A 16,880-nucleotide genomic window follows, 5' to 3' on the forward strand; every position below is an offset into this window, starting at 1 on the left:
AAAATCTCTAGAAATGAAATAAACTTTACGTTCGTCTCGCTCGCACATATCCCGTCCCTGTCACTTACGATTTTAAAATTGGAATTAAAGCAACATAGCGTGTTTATTTCGCAATATAAACTTCATATTGATAAGTTTTTAAACATGCATTAACATTATGCAACAATAACGAATGTTTATAGTTCGCGAATTTTCTGTTTAGAATCATATGGAAAACAATGCGACCTGTCATCGAATGAGCAATGTTTATTGACAATTAGGAAATCTGTTTTGATTGGTCCCTGCACAGCTGTTTTTGACGCTTGCTAGTCTACTTCTAAGTTTCATACTGTTACTACTAGATGGCGCTAGGTAAACTAAAACAACAAGTTGTAAATGCTCTAAGTGATTTTTATTTTAGAACTACAATTGATAAAAAGTTTTTTCCATGCATTTATAAATAAAAAATATGTGGAATACTAAATTGATAATCTGAATACAAATTAAAGTAATGAATTTGATAAATGAGCACGGTGATTGTTTTGACTTAAAATTGAACGTTACCATAGCAACTGCTTTGTTTATTGTTTGATTATTATCCGGCAGATTTTAAAAAGTCGTGTATTCTTGTTGGATTGGGCTACCTAATTTCTATTTAATTTAGTTGCGTTATAATTAATAAGTGAAAAGCTGTTGCTATTAAAAAATCGTTTAACGATATTATAAATGGAATCTATAGATTTATTAGCTCGAGAAAATGAATTTAAGAAACTCAATAAGCAACTGGAGAAAAAAACCGAGACGTTGATGAAGGAAATAGAACAAGTTATGGTAAGTAAAAATTTAAACGACGGTTTAGTTTCACTTAATCGTGAAATCATATTTTGACAATGTCGTGTATTCATCTTCTTTAAATTGTTTATTCTTGGAAAGTAGTGATAATATTACAAATATTAATTAGGTCAATCGATAAACTATATAAAATAAAGTCAATAAGAAGGTACTTTTAAATTTACAACACAAGAAAATAATACACAAAAGAAATTTTTACAAGGAAAATAATATGGATGTTGAACAAAAACTCCCTTTTTATGTATCGCTTTCAATTTAATTCCAACCAACAAAACGTTAAGATGACACAAATGATAATGAGTAATGACAATGCAAATTGCAATTCGTGTGAACAATAAAAATATAACATAAAGTGACGGTAGGTCGAAAAACATACGTCGTAAACATACAGCCCACCAAGGACAAATTTTCAAAATTTTCCTTAATACAATTAACCGATCAAAACATGAATACTAACGAAAGTCTTTACGCGAATTTAACATCAAGTACAGAAAAAATACAAAATAAAATATTACCACATTGCATGCTTTCTTACTAATACGTGCTAATACGAACATAATATGAGGCTCGAGAGCCAACAAAAAAAATCAACATTAGTTGGTAATTGGCAAAAAACACAATTTAGAAACAGGACGTTTAATTACATTGTTTTTACATTTAAGACTGACAACTCGCGTAATTCCGTCCAATCCGGGATGTTTTTCAACTATAATACCATATAACCATCTTCCAGGTGGAAGATCATCCTCCACTACTAACACTAAATCTCCAATTGTAGGTTCAGGAACAATATTGTTCCATTTATAACGATGGTAAAACTGAGTCAAATATTCATTTGACCAACGACGCCAAAAATCTTGTGTCATTTTTTGAGTCATTTGCCACCGTCTGAGATTTGTGATATTGGATGTTTCGTAATTGACATCAGGGGGTAAAACCAAAGGTTCTCCCACCAAAAAGTGTCCTGGTGTCAGTGGGATTGGATTGTCTGGATTCTCAGTAATTTTAGAAATAGGCCGAGAATTCAGACAAGATTCTATTTGACAAAGTAATGTTGTCATTTCTTCGAATGTTAAAGTTAAATTCCCAACAATGCGTCTTAAATGATGTTTCGTCGATTTTACCCCTGCCTCCCATAGTCCTCCAAAATTTGGGGAATGGGGAGGGATAAAATGCCATTCAGTCCCATTTGTAGCCAGTTGATCTGCAATTTCCTTCACTATACTGGACCTCTCATGAGCATATAAAGATTTGAGTTCTCGTGCTGCACCCACAAAATTTGTCCCATTATCGCTCCATACTTCAGCGCAATGACCACGGCGTGCTATAAAACGCTTAAACGCTGCTAGAAATCCCTGAGCTGTAAGGTCACTTACTGCTTCGAGATGGATAGCGCGTGTGGCCATGCAAATGAATAAGCAAATATATCCCTTGAATGACCGATTACCTCTGCCTTTAGAGGTTCTTATATTAATAGGCCCTGCATAGTCTACTCCACTCTTTAAGAAAGGTCGACAAGCAGTAGATCTTTCAACCGGTAGTTGTCCCATCAACTGGTGTCTTGTGCGAGCGGCATATCGTACACAACGAACGCATTTACGAACACATAGTCGTATTAAATCCTTCGCACCTAGAATCCAGTATTTTGATTGCAAATAATTTTGCATCAATTGGGGACCACCGTGAAATGTTCTCTCATGAGCATCCGCAATAATCAAAGTTGTAAACTGTGATTTGCGAGGAAGAATGATAGGATGTTTTCTCTCATCACTAAGGATTGCCTGCTGCAGTCTGCCACCTACTCGTAGAATACCGTCTTCGTCAATTATTGGATTAAGTGAGGTAAGTTTACCTTTTTTATTTATTTCTTTTTTACTTCTTAAATCTGCAAGCTCTTCACCGAAATATTTTTCTTGGCATCTTTTAATACATACTTTTAAACTTTCTCTTATTTCAAAACTTGTTATCCAATCCTTCTGATCTTCTACTTCCTTTTTTCTCATTCTATTAATTAGTCTTTTACAGAGTGCAGTAACCCGGAGCAGTCTTCTCAAAGATGAAAACCGTGAGTATATTTCTTCTTCGGGATCTGCTTCATCATCGTGAGTATTTATTAAACAAATTTTCATTTTTCTTTCTTCTAGATGTGTTTCTTCTATTTGACCTCTTGTAAAATTTATATCCTTTTCTTGCAGCCACTTCGGCCCTTCCTTCCAGAGTTGAACATCCCATTGCGTTCCGCCACGCGATGCACAATCTGCAGGATTATCTTTTGTAGATACGTGTTGCCATTGCTGCGGTTCCAACGAAGTAATAATCTCCGACACACGGTTGGCGACAAAGGTTTTCCAACGACTAGGTTGTCCTTGAAGCCAAGCGAGCACAATTTGTGAGTCGGTCCACGCATGAATTGAAGATTTCTCCATACTCATGGCTTGAGACACTTCTAGTAGCAGTCTTGTGAGTAGTACAGCTCCACAAAGCTCCAATCTCGGAATCGAAACTTGTTTAATGGGCGCTACCTTTGTTTTGGAAGCGATTAATGCAACATTAATTTCCCCATTGGAGTTAACCACTCGCAAGTACACAACTGCCGCAAATGCAACATTTGAAGCATCGCAGAAGCCATGCAATTCGCGAACTGTATCATCATTATTGATGTTAATCCAGCGTGGGATACTAAATTTGGTAAGTGTATCTAATTCACTTCTATACTTGAGCCAGTCCTTCAGTAATTGTGGAGGAAGTTCATCATCCCACTCAATTCCCGAGAGCCATAATTTCTGTATAAAAACTTTGGCTGAAATTATTACTGGCGCAAGCCAACCAACAGGATCAAATAATCGAGAAATTTCTGAAATAACCTTTCTTTTTGTTACAGGAGGAGAGAGTGGTGGAAGGTGTACTACGTATTCAAATTCATCACTTCTTCTGTTCCAGGTAAGTCCTAAAATTTTCATGATTTCATCTATTTTTAGTTTCAGGTTTTCTGATTGATCTTCAACATCTTCATTAATCTCTTTAAGTATTTCTTCGCTATTACTGCTCCATTTTTGCAAAACAAATCCACCTCCTTGAAGAAGTTGTGTTATTTCCTTATAAATTTGCTTACCTTCTTCCACAGAAAAGCAGCCTGACATAAAATCATCCATGTAAAAATCATGAAGTACCCTTTCAGCAGCCAGCGGATACTTTACTCCATCGTCGTGTGCAACTTGCTGTAATGATTTCACAGCGAGATAAGGTGCTGAAGCCGTTCCAAAGGTAACTCGTAAAAGGCGCAGATGCTGCAGTCTTTGATCTGGATCTTCGCGCCACACAAAACGTTGAAAATCTGTATGTAATTCAGATATTTTTACCTGTCTATACATTTTTATAATGTCAGCGACAAGACAAATTGGATATTGACGCCAACGCATTATAATGTGACGTAAGTCAGGTTGTAGCGATGGGCCTACCATGAGTTCGTCATTCAATGTGATGCCATTGGTTCCTGGACAAGAAGCGTTAAAGACAACTCGGACCTTGGTAGTATCCTTATCCTCTCGGATCACTGCATGGTGAGGTAAGTATACAGCATCAGCGGAATCTTCTTCATGAGATGGCACAGTTTCCACGTGACCTAAATTTTTATATTCTTTTATGACAGCAGCATACTCAGCCTTAAGTTTGGGATTTTTTAATAAATTATTCTCAAGCCGATTAAATTGTTTTATTGCAATAGCCTTTGAATTACCATATTTGCAATTTGGATCATCGGTTCGAAATGGTAAATTAACTATATAGCGTCCTGAACTATCTCTCCTAGTAGTTGATGTGTATATACTCTCACATTTAATTTCCTCCTCTGTAAGAAGTAATTTATCAGAGGCGAATTGATCCGATTCAAGCTCCCAAAACTTCTTCATAAGTTCGTATTCATCATTTTGATGAATATGATTGCACCAAATAGTGCTGGAGCTCGATCTGGATTGAATTGGACCCGATAGAATCCAACCCAGCTGTGTATTTTGCGCTATTAATGCACTGGGTGAATCCTTGATCAGACCTTCAAGCAAAATCTGACCATAAACATCTGCTCCAAGGAGCATGTCAATTTTATTTGGTGTTGCAAAGAAAGGATCTGCTAAAACTAATTTAGAAACTTCAGGACTAAGATTAACAACAGCATTCCTTTCCGGAAGTACTGAGGTGAGCTTATTGAGCACAAAAGCTTGGACGCAAATTTTAAAGTTGCAATGGCGTGATTGAATCTCAATTTCTACCCTCGCTTTAGAGGCAACAGAACTTGAGTGGTCACTACCCAAACCAATAATGGAGCTTTTGTGTGGAATCTTTCTTAGCCCAAGAAGTTGAACTGCGGCTTCAGTCAAAAATGAAGCCTGTGATCCTTGATCAATGAGACATCTTAACGTGATCAATGAGCCTGTGTGTGACCTGGCATTAACTAATGCGGTGGCAAGTAAAACTTGTCCACTGAAACGTGAAAAGCAGGCTCTGATATTATTAATATTTTTTACCTGTGTTGATGTAGATGCTGTTGCTTCTTTAGCATCTGGTTCTGCCTCACTCATTTGAGGCTCTGACGGAAGCGATACATTTTTGGGATGTAGTAAAGAATGATGTTTCTTCTTGCAAATACGACACCTGGAAGACTGGCGACACGAATATACATTGTGACCTGCACCAAGACAATTAAAACAAAGATTATGTGATTGGACAAAATTCCGTCGAGTATCAGTCATTTCTCTTGAAAAACTTTTACAATTTCTTAAATGATGATCATTAGAACAATAAATACATTTTAAATTTAAAATATGAAACGCTTTCGGAGTAACATTAGTTCTATATTGTTGACTATTTTGTTTAGCTACCTTAGGATCAATAAATTCTAATGAACGTGAGCGGATTTCTAAAAATTCTATAAATTCTTTATATGTTGGTAATAAATTACAATTTTTACTACTTTGCAGTTCCCACTGCTTACGGGACTCGGAATCTAATTTTAAACTTACAATATAAATAACAATAGTGTCCCAAGTACTTACATCTATTGACAAATTTTTAAGTGCAAACATACATTCATTAGTAGTATCTAATATTTCGCGTAACGCTGTAGCTGATTCAGTTGTTAAAGTTTTTTGATTTATAAATTTCTTTAAGATACAATTGGCAAGATACTTTTTGTTGCTGTACCGATCTTCAAGCTGTTTCCAACATAAATTATAATTTTCTGCAGTTATTGGTATGTGTCGCAAGAACTGTTCCGCTTCTCCAGTGAGTTGACATTTTAAATAATGTAAGCGTTGAACATCATCCAATGTAGGGTTACTATGTACCAGTGACAAAAACAGGTCTCGAAAGCTCGTCCATTCTGCATATTTCCCGGAGAAATGTGGAATAGCAATCTTTGGTAATTTAAAACCTTGTTGTTTCGAATCTGTAGCTGTGGTGCTGCCATCTGGCGCATGATGTACAGTGGTTGATTTAACTAAATTAGCTCGAGCTTCCCGCAACTCATACTTATAATCGATGTATTGTTCTTCGCAATTGCCATATGTATCAGCCTTGACATAAGTAGTAGCATTCAATTTATCACTTTCCGAAACTTGAATAATTTGCGTGTGAGTTTGCAAAAACTGAGACCAAAGTTCTTCAAGCGCATCTAATCTTGTCGATAAATACGCATCATTCGCTAAACGTTCTTTAGGCGATTTCTTAAAATTAGATCTAGCTTTTGTAATTCGATCATATATATTGTTTTGCACTTTAATATAAGATTCCATCTTTCAAATACAAAACTAACAAACAAAATGAATACACAAACACATTAAACAAAATGAATAGAATAAAAAAAACTTTATAAAAATTTATAGGTTAAATATTTGAAATACGTAATCCTATAAATTAATTTATACATTAACTTGATATTAATTATTAACTATAGGAAATCCGACAAAGATTTAAAAATACAATATTCATAAACTGATACGCATTCACAGATTATAATAAGTACTCAGGTTATTACGTTTTAAGTTTCAGCGAAACACGTAACCTTGACCTATTTAACACGTCAATCTTTAAAGTACAAATCAATTTATTTTGTAATAGCAATTAGCAATTAGCAAGTTTTATGTACGATTTAAACTTAAAGTCCCAATATATTAAAGTCCAATTATGTATTATGATATCTCGAATGTACTCACGGTTTGTCCACTTATTTACTCACTCACAGCACTTATACACAAAATAACCTCCAGATGCAGATGTGAAGACGCGATGATAGAACACCCAACTCGATGTAACGCTGACCGTTATAGTTGTATGTACGTACTATTAGTCGTAATCCACCAATAATAATTTCATCGATATTGTCGTAACTCCAAAGCCAGTATTCTCCAGTATCGTTATATATTATATCCGGCAATCGTTAGGACCATGAACAAAAACTCCCTTTTTATGTATCGCTTTCAATTTAATTCCAACCAACAAAACGTTAAGATGACACAAATGATAATGAGTAATGACAATGCAAATTGCAATTCGTGTGAACAATAAAAATATAACATAAAGTGACGGTAGGTCGAAAAACATACGTCGTAAACAGATGTAATCATTCCTTATAGATTAGATTTATGCAATATGGCCAATATGGGAGACATCATTTATTTATTTATTATCCTCATAATTTAATGTTGAATGGATGACTAAATTGACTATGTTAGTTTATATGTACTTGTAAATGTTTTTAAACATCCTTAAATTCAAATCATTTCTTTCTTATTTTCACAAAAATGTCTTAAATAGTTAATAATATGTGATTAAAGATCTACTTGTTAGCAAGAAATGCTGAGAGGAGGCCCTGAATTATGTATTATAATAGAAAGGTTAAAAAAATGTCATTTCAATTACTTAACATTATGATACATATCAATGTATTCTCTATTTAAAAAAATATAATTCTATCCTTTTCTATTGATTTTTCAGCAAAAGCAAGACATATTCTCTGAGTTCTCAAACAGATTAATAAAAACACCAAACAGGCATACAAGAAAACATTGTGACACACCCCCTACCCCGGAAAGAACACCCACCAAAGTACAGACTAAAAAAAAAGAAAAAAGCGCCAAAAATTCTAATACAGATTATTTAACGGGCACAGATAATGAAATTAAAAAGTGTATTATATCGAATGTGTGTGAGTGGTGTCACTTGAGAAGTAAAGAAAGTGATCGTAAGGAGTTTTTATATGCGTTTGTTTCTGTAAATGTTAAGGAGAATGTGCTGCCGCAGTCGTTTGTTAAAGGTTTGTTACTTTGTATAAAAAGTATGTACTTATATGTTTTTAATTTAGATTTTAATGATGTTAAAGTTGCATCTATACTTATTTAAATAATTGTTTAGAAATTATGTGTATGTATAGATATTCAAGAAAATCTAATATGGGATAGAAAACTGAAAATGAAATTTTTCTGTCCATTTGTTTATGTATAAAATACTTGCTGTGCCTCGCGGTTTTACCCGCATTGCTCCGCTCCTGTTAGTAATAATTTTTATAGTAATAAGTGAAAATAATCTTTCAAATTGGACCAGTAGTTCCTGACATTAGCACGTTCAAACTAACAAACTCATCAGCTTTATAATATTAGTATAAGAGAATATTTTCTTTATCACTTTCAGATCGAGTCACAGTGGAGAGTGTATGCAAATTTCTATCAGCCAAAGTGAAACTTATGCAAGAACAAATAGATAAATTACAAGCTACTATAGATAAAATGGTAAGAATTGAAGAATTGTATCCATCCATTAAGTTGTTTGCATCATGAAAATAAAATTTGATTGACTGACCAGTTCACCAATTGACTGACCTCTCCTGTTGGTCTTATCGATATGAAATATAGCCTATAGCCTTCCTCGATAAATGGGCTATCTAACACCGATAGAATTTTTCAAATCGGACCAGTAGTTCCCGAGATTAGCGCGTTCAAACAAACAAACACTGTTCAGCTTTATAATATTAGTACCTATAGATTATTAGCAGCTGCACTGGGTGGGGCTCGTTTTAAATAAATATTGGTTTTCATCTTAAAATACTAAATTGTATTTATTTATTTGCTTAATTATATTATTCCTATGTGAATGTACCTATAGTTAGAAACTGCACTAGGTTTCTTAGTTTTAATTTAAACTAGCTTCCGCCAACGACTTTGTACGGGCATCCCCGTTTTTCCCCGTTCCCGCAAGAATTTCGGGAAATCCTTTCTTAGCGGATGCCTACGTCCTAACATCTACCTGCATGCCAAACTTCAGCCCGATACGTCCAGAGGTTTGGGCTGTGCGTTGATAGATCACTATATCAGACACCTTTGAGTTTTATATATATAGATGTTGAATTCTGTCGTACATTACTATTTTTTTATACTTTCAGGCTAAACAATGCGAAGCCCACATGGGCCGATTAGCCGGTATGGAAAGCGAGAGATTGTCGCTTGTGAACAGAGCGAACAATCTGCGGTCAGAAGTGGCCGATGTCAGGGCCAAGTGTGCGGCTGTCAATAATAAGTTGAGTGTGGGTAGTTTGGTTTTTTTTACTAATGTATGACAACGTTTAAAAATTGTGTTACTTGTCTCGTCATGGTTATATACTTATATTAGTCTAAGATCCCACCGCAGGATCAGTGCGTTCATCGGTTTTTTGCTGAAAACCGAATTTTTATGTATATTTATAATTAGGAGAATATACAGGGTGTCCCAAAAAGTAGTGATGAACGGAAGCTGGGAGGTAGAGGACCTAGAGGGCTATCCGAATCACCCCCATGTATGTTATGCGATTTTTCGTATTTTCGGAGTTATGACTTTTTTCAATTTTTCACCTATCGCCGAGTACGATGATATTTTCACTCATGGTGACGTCAATTGTTGCGCTAAATGCTTGATTTTTTTGTGTGTGCTAAGCTGAAAGATAGGCCAATTCAGTATGGTAACATTTACTATCGTTAGATCTTCGAATGGAATAAAAAAAAGAATTAAATGCCAAGAAAGATAAAAATTACCCAGTATGTTCACCACTTCAAGGGCCCGTAAAAAAATAAAATCACATAAAAAAAACGTGCCCGGGTGACGTATCTATACTTTAAAAAAATCATTGCAAGCGTTCCTACAGCTACATGATATTTCATAAGCACAGATGTAAATCTGTGCTTATGGCCTTTCACGATACTTCTGAATGAATTCATATACCTACTTGAGTTTGGCATTATAAATAAGCATATGACCATCACGTAATAGAACTCTCTGCTACGCACAACTGTAAGCCAAATGTCACTTATTGAAAATCACACAGAGATTTTCACACGGAGATTTTCACACAGAGATTTTCACACAGAGATTTTCACACAGAGATTTTCACACAGAGATTTTCACACAGAGATTTTCACACAGAGATTTTCACACAGAGATTTTCACACAGAGATTTTCACACAGAGATTTTCACACAGAGATTTTCACACGGAGATTTTCACACGGAGATTGTCACACGGAGATTTTCACACGGAGATTTTCACAAAGAGATTTTCACACAGAGATTTTCACACAGAGATTTTCACACAGAGATTTTCACACAGAGATTTTCACACAGAGATTTTCACACAGAGATTTTCACACAGAGATTTTCACACAGAGATTTCCACACAGAGATTTTCACACAGATATTTTCACACAGAGATTTTCACACGGAGATTTTCACACGGAGATTTTCACACAGATTTTCACACAGATTTTCACACAGAGATTTTCACACCGAGATTGGAACACAGATTTTCACACAGATTTTCACACAGAGATTTTCACAGAGATTTTCACACAGATTTTCACACAGAGATTTTCACAGAGATTTTCACACAGAGATTTTCACACAGAGATTTTCACAGAGATTTTCACACAGAGATTTTCACAGAGATATTCACACAGAGATTTTCACACAGAGATTTTCATACAGAGATACAATTATAAATATTAAATTAATAAATATTATTAATTTACAATTTATAAACCATGCTTACCACTTGATAAGTTGTAAGCATGGTTTATTCACAATCTTCACAATAAGTTTACAGTCAAGTCAAATTCACCTTCCAGTGAATTAATAAAAAAAATCATATATCAAATAGAATAGAATAGAAATGAAATGAAAAAAATCTTTATTGAAAAAGTTTTAAAATAATACAGTTAAAATATATATGTTCAATGATTTTAATTAAAAAGTAAAATAACAATATACATGTTATTATGAGCACGGAGCTTCACAATATGGTTTTATCTAATCTAATATCTAATATCTAATATCTAATCTATCTAATATTCTAATATAAAGGCGAAAGTTAATCTGTGCCTCCAGTGAATAAGGGAGTAAGACGAGTTATTCCCTTTGGTTTTTATTGCACCATTGGATTCAGCTCGTCAAAATACACAACATATCAAAAGGTCATATCTCTAGCTGCGTCCTAACCCATTTTTTCGAATGACCCAAACGGTATAAGTAGGGTGTGATTAACGGTATAAGTTACCTTATCCATCATTTTAGGCAATCGCAAAGGAACTATTCGTCTCGAGTCAAAAGTACCCACGAACACAAAGACGTATGTGTAGTTATACTTTTTGAATAAAGACTTAATTCATTTTGTTCCATCAGTCCTAAACACTATTTTAGTATAAACGCATTTGTGTCATTTTTCTAACATGAGCATAAAGGAACAACTCTTTTAGTGTCATTGGTTCAAGTGACGACATGAGACAGTTTGGCATTAATGCCGTGTTGCTATTGGTCTATTAATTGAATACTGCACGGAAACAACACACTATACCTATTCCTTATTATTTTTAAATCGTTTTTTTCAATAAATATCCAACAACAAATCTTTATATTTTTTAAAAAAGGTATTTATCAGTTAACTTGGGATACTAATATATTTCTATGGGAATTAACTATTTTTTGCAATAGATATTAAAAATACAGTTAACACATTAAGTGCATTTAATGATATTAAACTCTTTGTTTATATACATACAGAACGATAATTGAGTCATCTAAAAAAAGCCAACAAAAATGTTAAACTTATATTTTCTAATTTCTTCTTATAAGAAGAAAATATAAGTTTCAATTATATATAATTGGGTAAGTTTATAAAAAATAACTCGTTTTTAATCTTTTTTTTTTTAATTATCTAACTACAATAATCAAGACAATAATATTATAGTCTATAATAGTCGCATAAAAAAAGTATTCATAACCAGTCTTGACAATAATTATGAATATTGTTTTCTCCGCATATAGCGTTTTAGCCACTGTGCTTTGGTACTTTGCCTTTTTTATAGGAAAAAAATCCGCAATATCGATACTTCTTTGGTCCTAAACATTTTATGGATACTCTGGTACCACATATTTTGAAAAAATTGGGCTATTGTCACGTAGAGTCTCTTCAAAGTGCGTGCCACAAGTCGTATTTGCATCCAAAGCACCTTCAAATCTGTGCTTAATTTTTTCATAAAATCTTTGCGGCTCATTGTATTTTATTTATTTATCTACATTATTTTGATATTATATGATATAGACATTGTTAAAATTCTATATCATGCCGTAAAAAATCGCCACTGACCACCTATAACTTTTCCTGTATTAACTGAACATACAGGAATATGGTTTTCGGGCTTCTCTTATCTCTTTATAGTGCTTGTATCCTCAATGTATACCACCATGACATTGTGGCGTTGCTACTCTTATTATATATATTTTACGAAACGGAACGCACTTGATCGAATTTTAAATTGATTCGACGATTAATTTTCACTAGGACAATAGTTAATACGCAAAACGCAATACGCAGTTGATACGTATTTAATACCAATACTCAATGATTGTCTCCTGCTAACCTGTACAGACTAGACTCATTGTGGTGACTGGTGAAACATTGTATAGCATTAACAACATAGTACTGTATTATTGAAAGATCGATTAAACGTTTATTTTACAATCTACGACTTTCATTATACATGGGTAACAAAACCCCATGACATATTCGGTTTTACTCCGGACAACATCTTCAGCCACCCAATCCCCTTGCTTGAAGTCCAAATCCAGCGGAGGAGCATAATCGTCATTTACTAAAATTGAAGGTTTTTCGTCCTAGTATAAAAGTTGTCTGGATCCCATTTTATACTCAATCTATAGTATAATACTATAGATATCATGTGAAACGTGACTTGGAAAAAAATTATTCAAATAAATCACAAAATAAAAATTTGAAACAACCTTAAAAGTTACGAAAAGCCCAATTATACGTCAAAATGACGCACAACATCCTCTTTACAACCAAATGGCGGAATTTACCTGGATGAGCCAACTATGCACTGCTAGGTCTCGACGGCTAATAAGTTGGTTCTGGATTTTGCAGCGATTCGATGGTAAATATAGAAGAGTTCATACGTCAAATTTACGTAGATTGGACTTCTAGGGTTAAATGCATAAATACCTAAATGTTGCTTTGTTTTTATTATCTAATAACGATAAAAAAACCCGTTGATTGCATTCGTTTTTCAAGCTACGTGCATAGTTTTTCCACTAAAATGCCTCAATTGAATCATAAAGTACACAAATTTCAAGCATAATAAGTCACATCATTTCTATATAAATAAATAAATGTATTTTCTTTCTTCTTTCTTTCTTTCTTTCTATAAAACCAAAACTGGCAATAATATAAGTCGTGTTGTGCGATTATGAACATAGTGCATAAGGGCATATAAGTCGTTATATTGCAAAGAGTAAAAAAAAAATTATGTGAATACATTGAGTTATTCCATGAAGTACTCGTTCATAAGGCCACAACTACAAAAAAACACGAAAAAAGTATATTTATGGGGTTGTTACAATCTGTGTTCATATGTAAAAATATAGTCTAACATCATATCTTACACATACAAGCTTAAAATTTTGAATTAATAAAGATTTAGTATTGATATATAGTTTTTTGTCTCTCCTGAAAAGTGCTGTTTTTGAGTTATTCCCTTATTCACTGGAGGCACAGGTTTGTAAGGATGTATGGATGTATGGATGTATGGATGTTTGTTACTCTTTCACGTAAAAACTACTGAACCGATTACAATGAAATTTAGCACACATATAGAGGGTAACTTGGATTAACACATATGATAGTTTTTATCCCGGAAATCCCACGGGAACGGGAACTATGCGGGTTTTCCTTTGCAAACGCGGGCGAAGCCGCGGGCGGAAATCTAGTTATAATATAAAATTGATAGATAATAAGATAAGATAGCACTAAATGTTCCCACGAGCGATAGCACACCGTCAGCACTTCACATTACCTATCGCCCATACATAACTGACAGATACATATACGGAGAAACACAACTAGACTACAGGCCCATGTTGAAAAAATTATGGGTCATTTGACCCACCACCTGACCTATCTAGAATGATATAAGAGCATAAAATAATAAGATTCAGCACTATGACGTCACTCGTAAGCTGTCCACCTGAGTGCAGATGAGAATTCGAAAGTTCAGGTAGAGATTTTCTCCCCTTGTCTCCATGATTTTTGTACGGCGTTGCGGAATAATGGCTTAAAAGCAGTATAGAAATAGTATGACACAGATGCCGTACAAAAATGGTGGTCCACAATGTCGGAATTTATTTTTATTTTTCGACAGTTGCCGGGGTAAATTTGGTCATTTGATTTTGTACGGCATCTGTGTCATACTATTTCTATACTACTTTTAATCAATTATTCCGCAACGCCGTACAAAAATCATGGAGACAAGGGGAGAAAATCTCTACCTGAACCTTCGAATTCTCATCTGCACTCAGGTGGACAGCTTACAAGTGACGTCATAGTGCTGAATCTTATTATTTTATGCTCTTATATCGTTCTAGATAGGTCACCTGGTGGGTCAAATGACCCATAATTTTTTCAACACGGGCCTGTAGTCTAAACATTTGAAATGAAAATACGTTTATTATGCATACATAAAAAATAATAATACTGGTCTTCAGCTACCTACATACCTACATCTACAAATTTCATTGTAATCGGTACAGTAGCATTTGCGTGAATGAGTAATGAGGTAACAAACATCCATCCATCCATCCTCACAATATTAGTAGGATACATAGTTTTTCACGAAAATTTTAAATTTTTATATTTTATATTACATTTCAGGAAAAAGACCGTCTCTACAAAGATCAGAGGAGCGTGACGGACAAACTGACAGTGGAAGCGAAAAATCTAAGATCGAAAAATGCAACTTTGGAAGCGCGAGGCGCGTCGCAGGAAGAGGCTATAGCGTCGCTCAAACATCAGTTGGAATCTGTGAAATTGTCTGAAAAGGTAAACATATATTTTCTTTGTATTTAACGTAATTTTTAACTAAATTAGGTAAACTAATTGAATGCTATCTTTGCCCTGCGGTTTTACCCGCATTGATCCACTCCTATTGGTCTTAGCGTGATGATATAAAGCCTTCACGTTGACCCGACCTGTTAGTAATATTCATGCAAAATTTGAAGACAATCCATGCAGTACTTTTTGAATTTAGCCCGGACATACATACGGATAAACAGACAGATTCCAAAAACTATATTTTTGGCTTTGATATTGATTGTAGATCACATCCCAAGGATTATTTTTTAAATATTCAATGTACAAACTCAAACATTTATTTATTCAATAATTAGACTTCTTCTAGAAGCACTTTTGAGTCGTCATTATATATTTTTTTTTATATTTACCACCGATTCGGAAAGCAGTATCTATGGAGCAGACTTACCTACTTTTTTTATAATATAATTTTTTTTTATATAAATATTGATAAACTTTCCTACGATTTTTTTATATGTAATGCGTGTGTAATGCAAAAATGTTTTTTTACAGGAATTCCGCGACGCAACCCGCAATCTATCCACGTCACACCAAAACGCCATCTGTCGGCTTGAAGCTAAAGTTAAATCTCTAACATCACGCATAGATAAACAAACAGCGCTCATAGACAATTTGAAGAAACAAAACGCGCTGTTGACGACAGAGGGCGCTTTAAAAGTATTAGAGCGGGAATATAATGAATTTTTGAATTCCGATTTGCAATAAAGATTTTGTATTTTCAATTTGTTTTATTTCTTATCTGTGGAAGGGTTGTTTATAGGGAAAAACACATATAATAAGACTAAGAAAAGTTTTGCATTGTCACCGATCCTTGATAAGTGTACATAGTTTGAATTTAATCTGTCCGTTCAAAATACAGTCAAGAATCAGCTAAGTACATACAAAGTATGTACAAATATACAAGCTAATAAAAGCGTGTTAAAAATAGCAAACATCTGCTACATACTGAGTCGTATTTAATTAATGAAGTAAAACCACAGATACTATTCACAATTTGAAGAAAAAGCCACAGAATAGTTAATAATAAACAGCGCTCATAGACAATTTTGAAGAAAACGCTCTGTTAGCGGAAAGGAAAATTAGGGGTTCTGTTTCATCCATTTCGTTGAATCTAGGTATGTTATGATTTTATACGTAGCGCATGCGCAATGCAACTTTTTTGAAACATAAGTACCTACATTCACATAATAAAAAATTGCAAATTAAACAATAAAACGGCAATTAAATAAACAAACGTTATTTATTGAAGAACAAACGATAGTAAATTTTTATAAACTAATAATGGAAAAAATATTAATAATTTTGAAATGGCTACCAAACAGTACATTTTTATTTTATTTGTTGTTAATAAACAATTAACGAACAAACAATTATTTATAGCAAACATTAAGAACAAACTGTGAACTAACAATTTGGCATAATAACAATTTAAAACTAAAAAAAATTTTTTTGCGAGGACCACTTTTGGTGAGCCATCACATTCTGGTATTCATGTAATTAATTACAACGCCATCTATAAAAACGGCTCTAGTTATTTTATTTTTGTACTTCTAGTCACCACTAGATGTCGCTGATATAAAATAAATAATATAGGATATA

The 16,880-nt window shown here is 33.9% G+C and overlaps 2 protein-coding genes across 2 annotated transcripts; one reads left to right on the forward strand and one right to left on the reverse strand.

The window, feature by feature from the left end:
* Positions 1–667: 667 nt before the first annotated feature.
* On the forward strand, positions 668–16,003 carry LOC149896676 (uncharacterized). Its single transcript, XM_090117688.1, has 6 exons — positions 668–810; positions 7,819–8,137; positions 8,512–8,609; positions 9,260–9,400; positions 15,063–15,230; positions 15,774–16,003. Exons 1-6 carry the CDS (start codon positions 706–708, stop codon positions 15,984–15,986), a joined length of 1,044 nt encoding a protein of 347 aa, XP_089973814.1. The 5' UTR covers positions 668–705; the 3' UTR covers positions 15,987–16,003.
* On the reverse strand, positions 1,425–6,617 carry LOC149896677 (uncharacterized). The gene is made up of 3 exons (XM_090117410.1): positions 5,706–6,617; positions 4,664–5,486; positions 1,425–4,453 (listed from the first exon to the last, which is right to left on the reverse strand). Exons 1-3 carry the CDS (start codon positions 6,615–6,617, stop codon positions 1,425–1,427), a joined length of 4,764 nt encoding a protein of 1,587 aa, XP_089973536.1.
* Positions 16,004–16,880: the final 877 nt, after the last annotated feature.

This window comes from Colias eurytheme, chromosome 28, assembly GCF_061535395.1.
Source record: "Colias eurytheme isolate Ceu_HAF_F1 chromosome 28, ilColEury1 Martin Lab GWU primary, whole genome shotgun sequence".
NCBI classification, from domain to species: domain Eukaryota; kingdom Metazoa; phylum Arthropoda; class Insecta; order Lepidoptera; family Pieridae; genus Colias; species Colias eurytheme.

What these genes read in the sequence shown, in the direction of transcription:
- LOC149896676 (XM_090117688.1), top strand. Translation starts at nt 706, where the DNA reads ATGGAATCTATAGATTTATTAGCTCGAGAAAATGAATTTAAGAAACTC. An exon ending in GCCGCAGTCGTTTGTTAAAG is followed by an intron (nt 8,138 to 8,511) that starts GTTTGTTACTTT and finishes TATCACTTTCAG; the next exon opens with ATCGAGTCACAGTGGAGAGT. An exon ending in CTGTCAATAATAAGTTGAGT is followed by an intron (nt 9,401 to 15,062) that starts GTGGGTAGTTTG and finishes ATTACATTTCAG; the next exon opens with GAAAAAGACCGTCTCTACAA.
- LOC149896677 (XM_090117410.1), bottom strand. Translation starts at nt 6,617, where the DNA reads ATGGAATCTTATATTAAAGTGCAAAACAATATATATGATCGAATTACA. An exon ending in TAGAATTTATTGATCCTAAG is followed by an intron (nt 5,487 to 5,705) that starts GTAGCTAAACAA and finishes TCGTGTCGCCAG; the next exon opens with TCTTCCAGGTGTCGTATTTG. An exon ending in TACAGAGGAGGAAATTAAAT is followed by an intron (nt 4,454 to 4,663) that starts GTGAGAGTATAT and finishes ATAAAAATTTAG; the next exon opens with GTCACGTGGAAACTGTGCCA.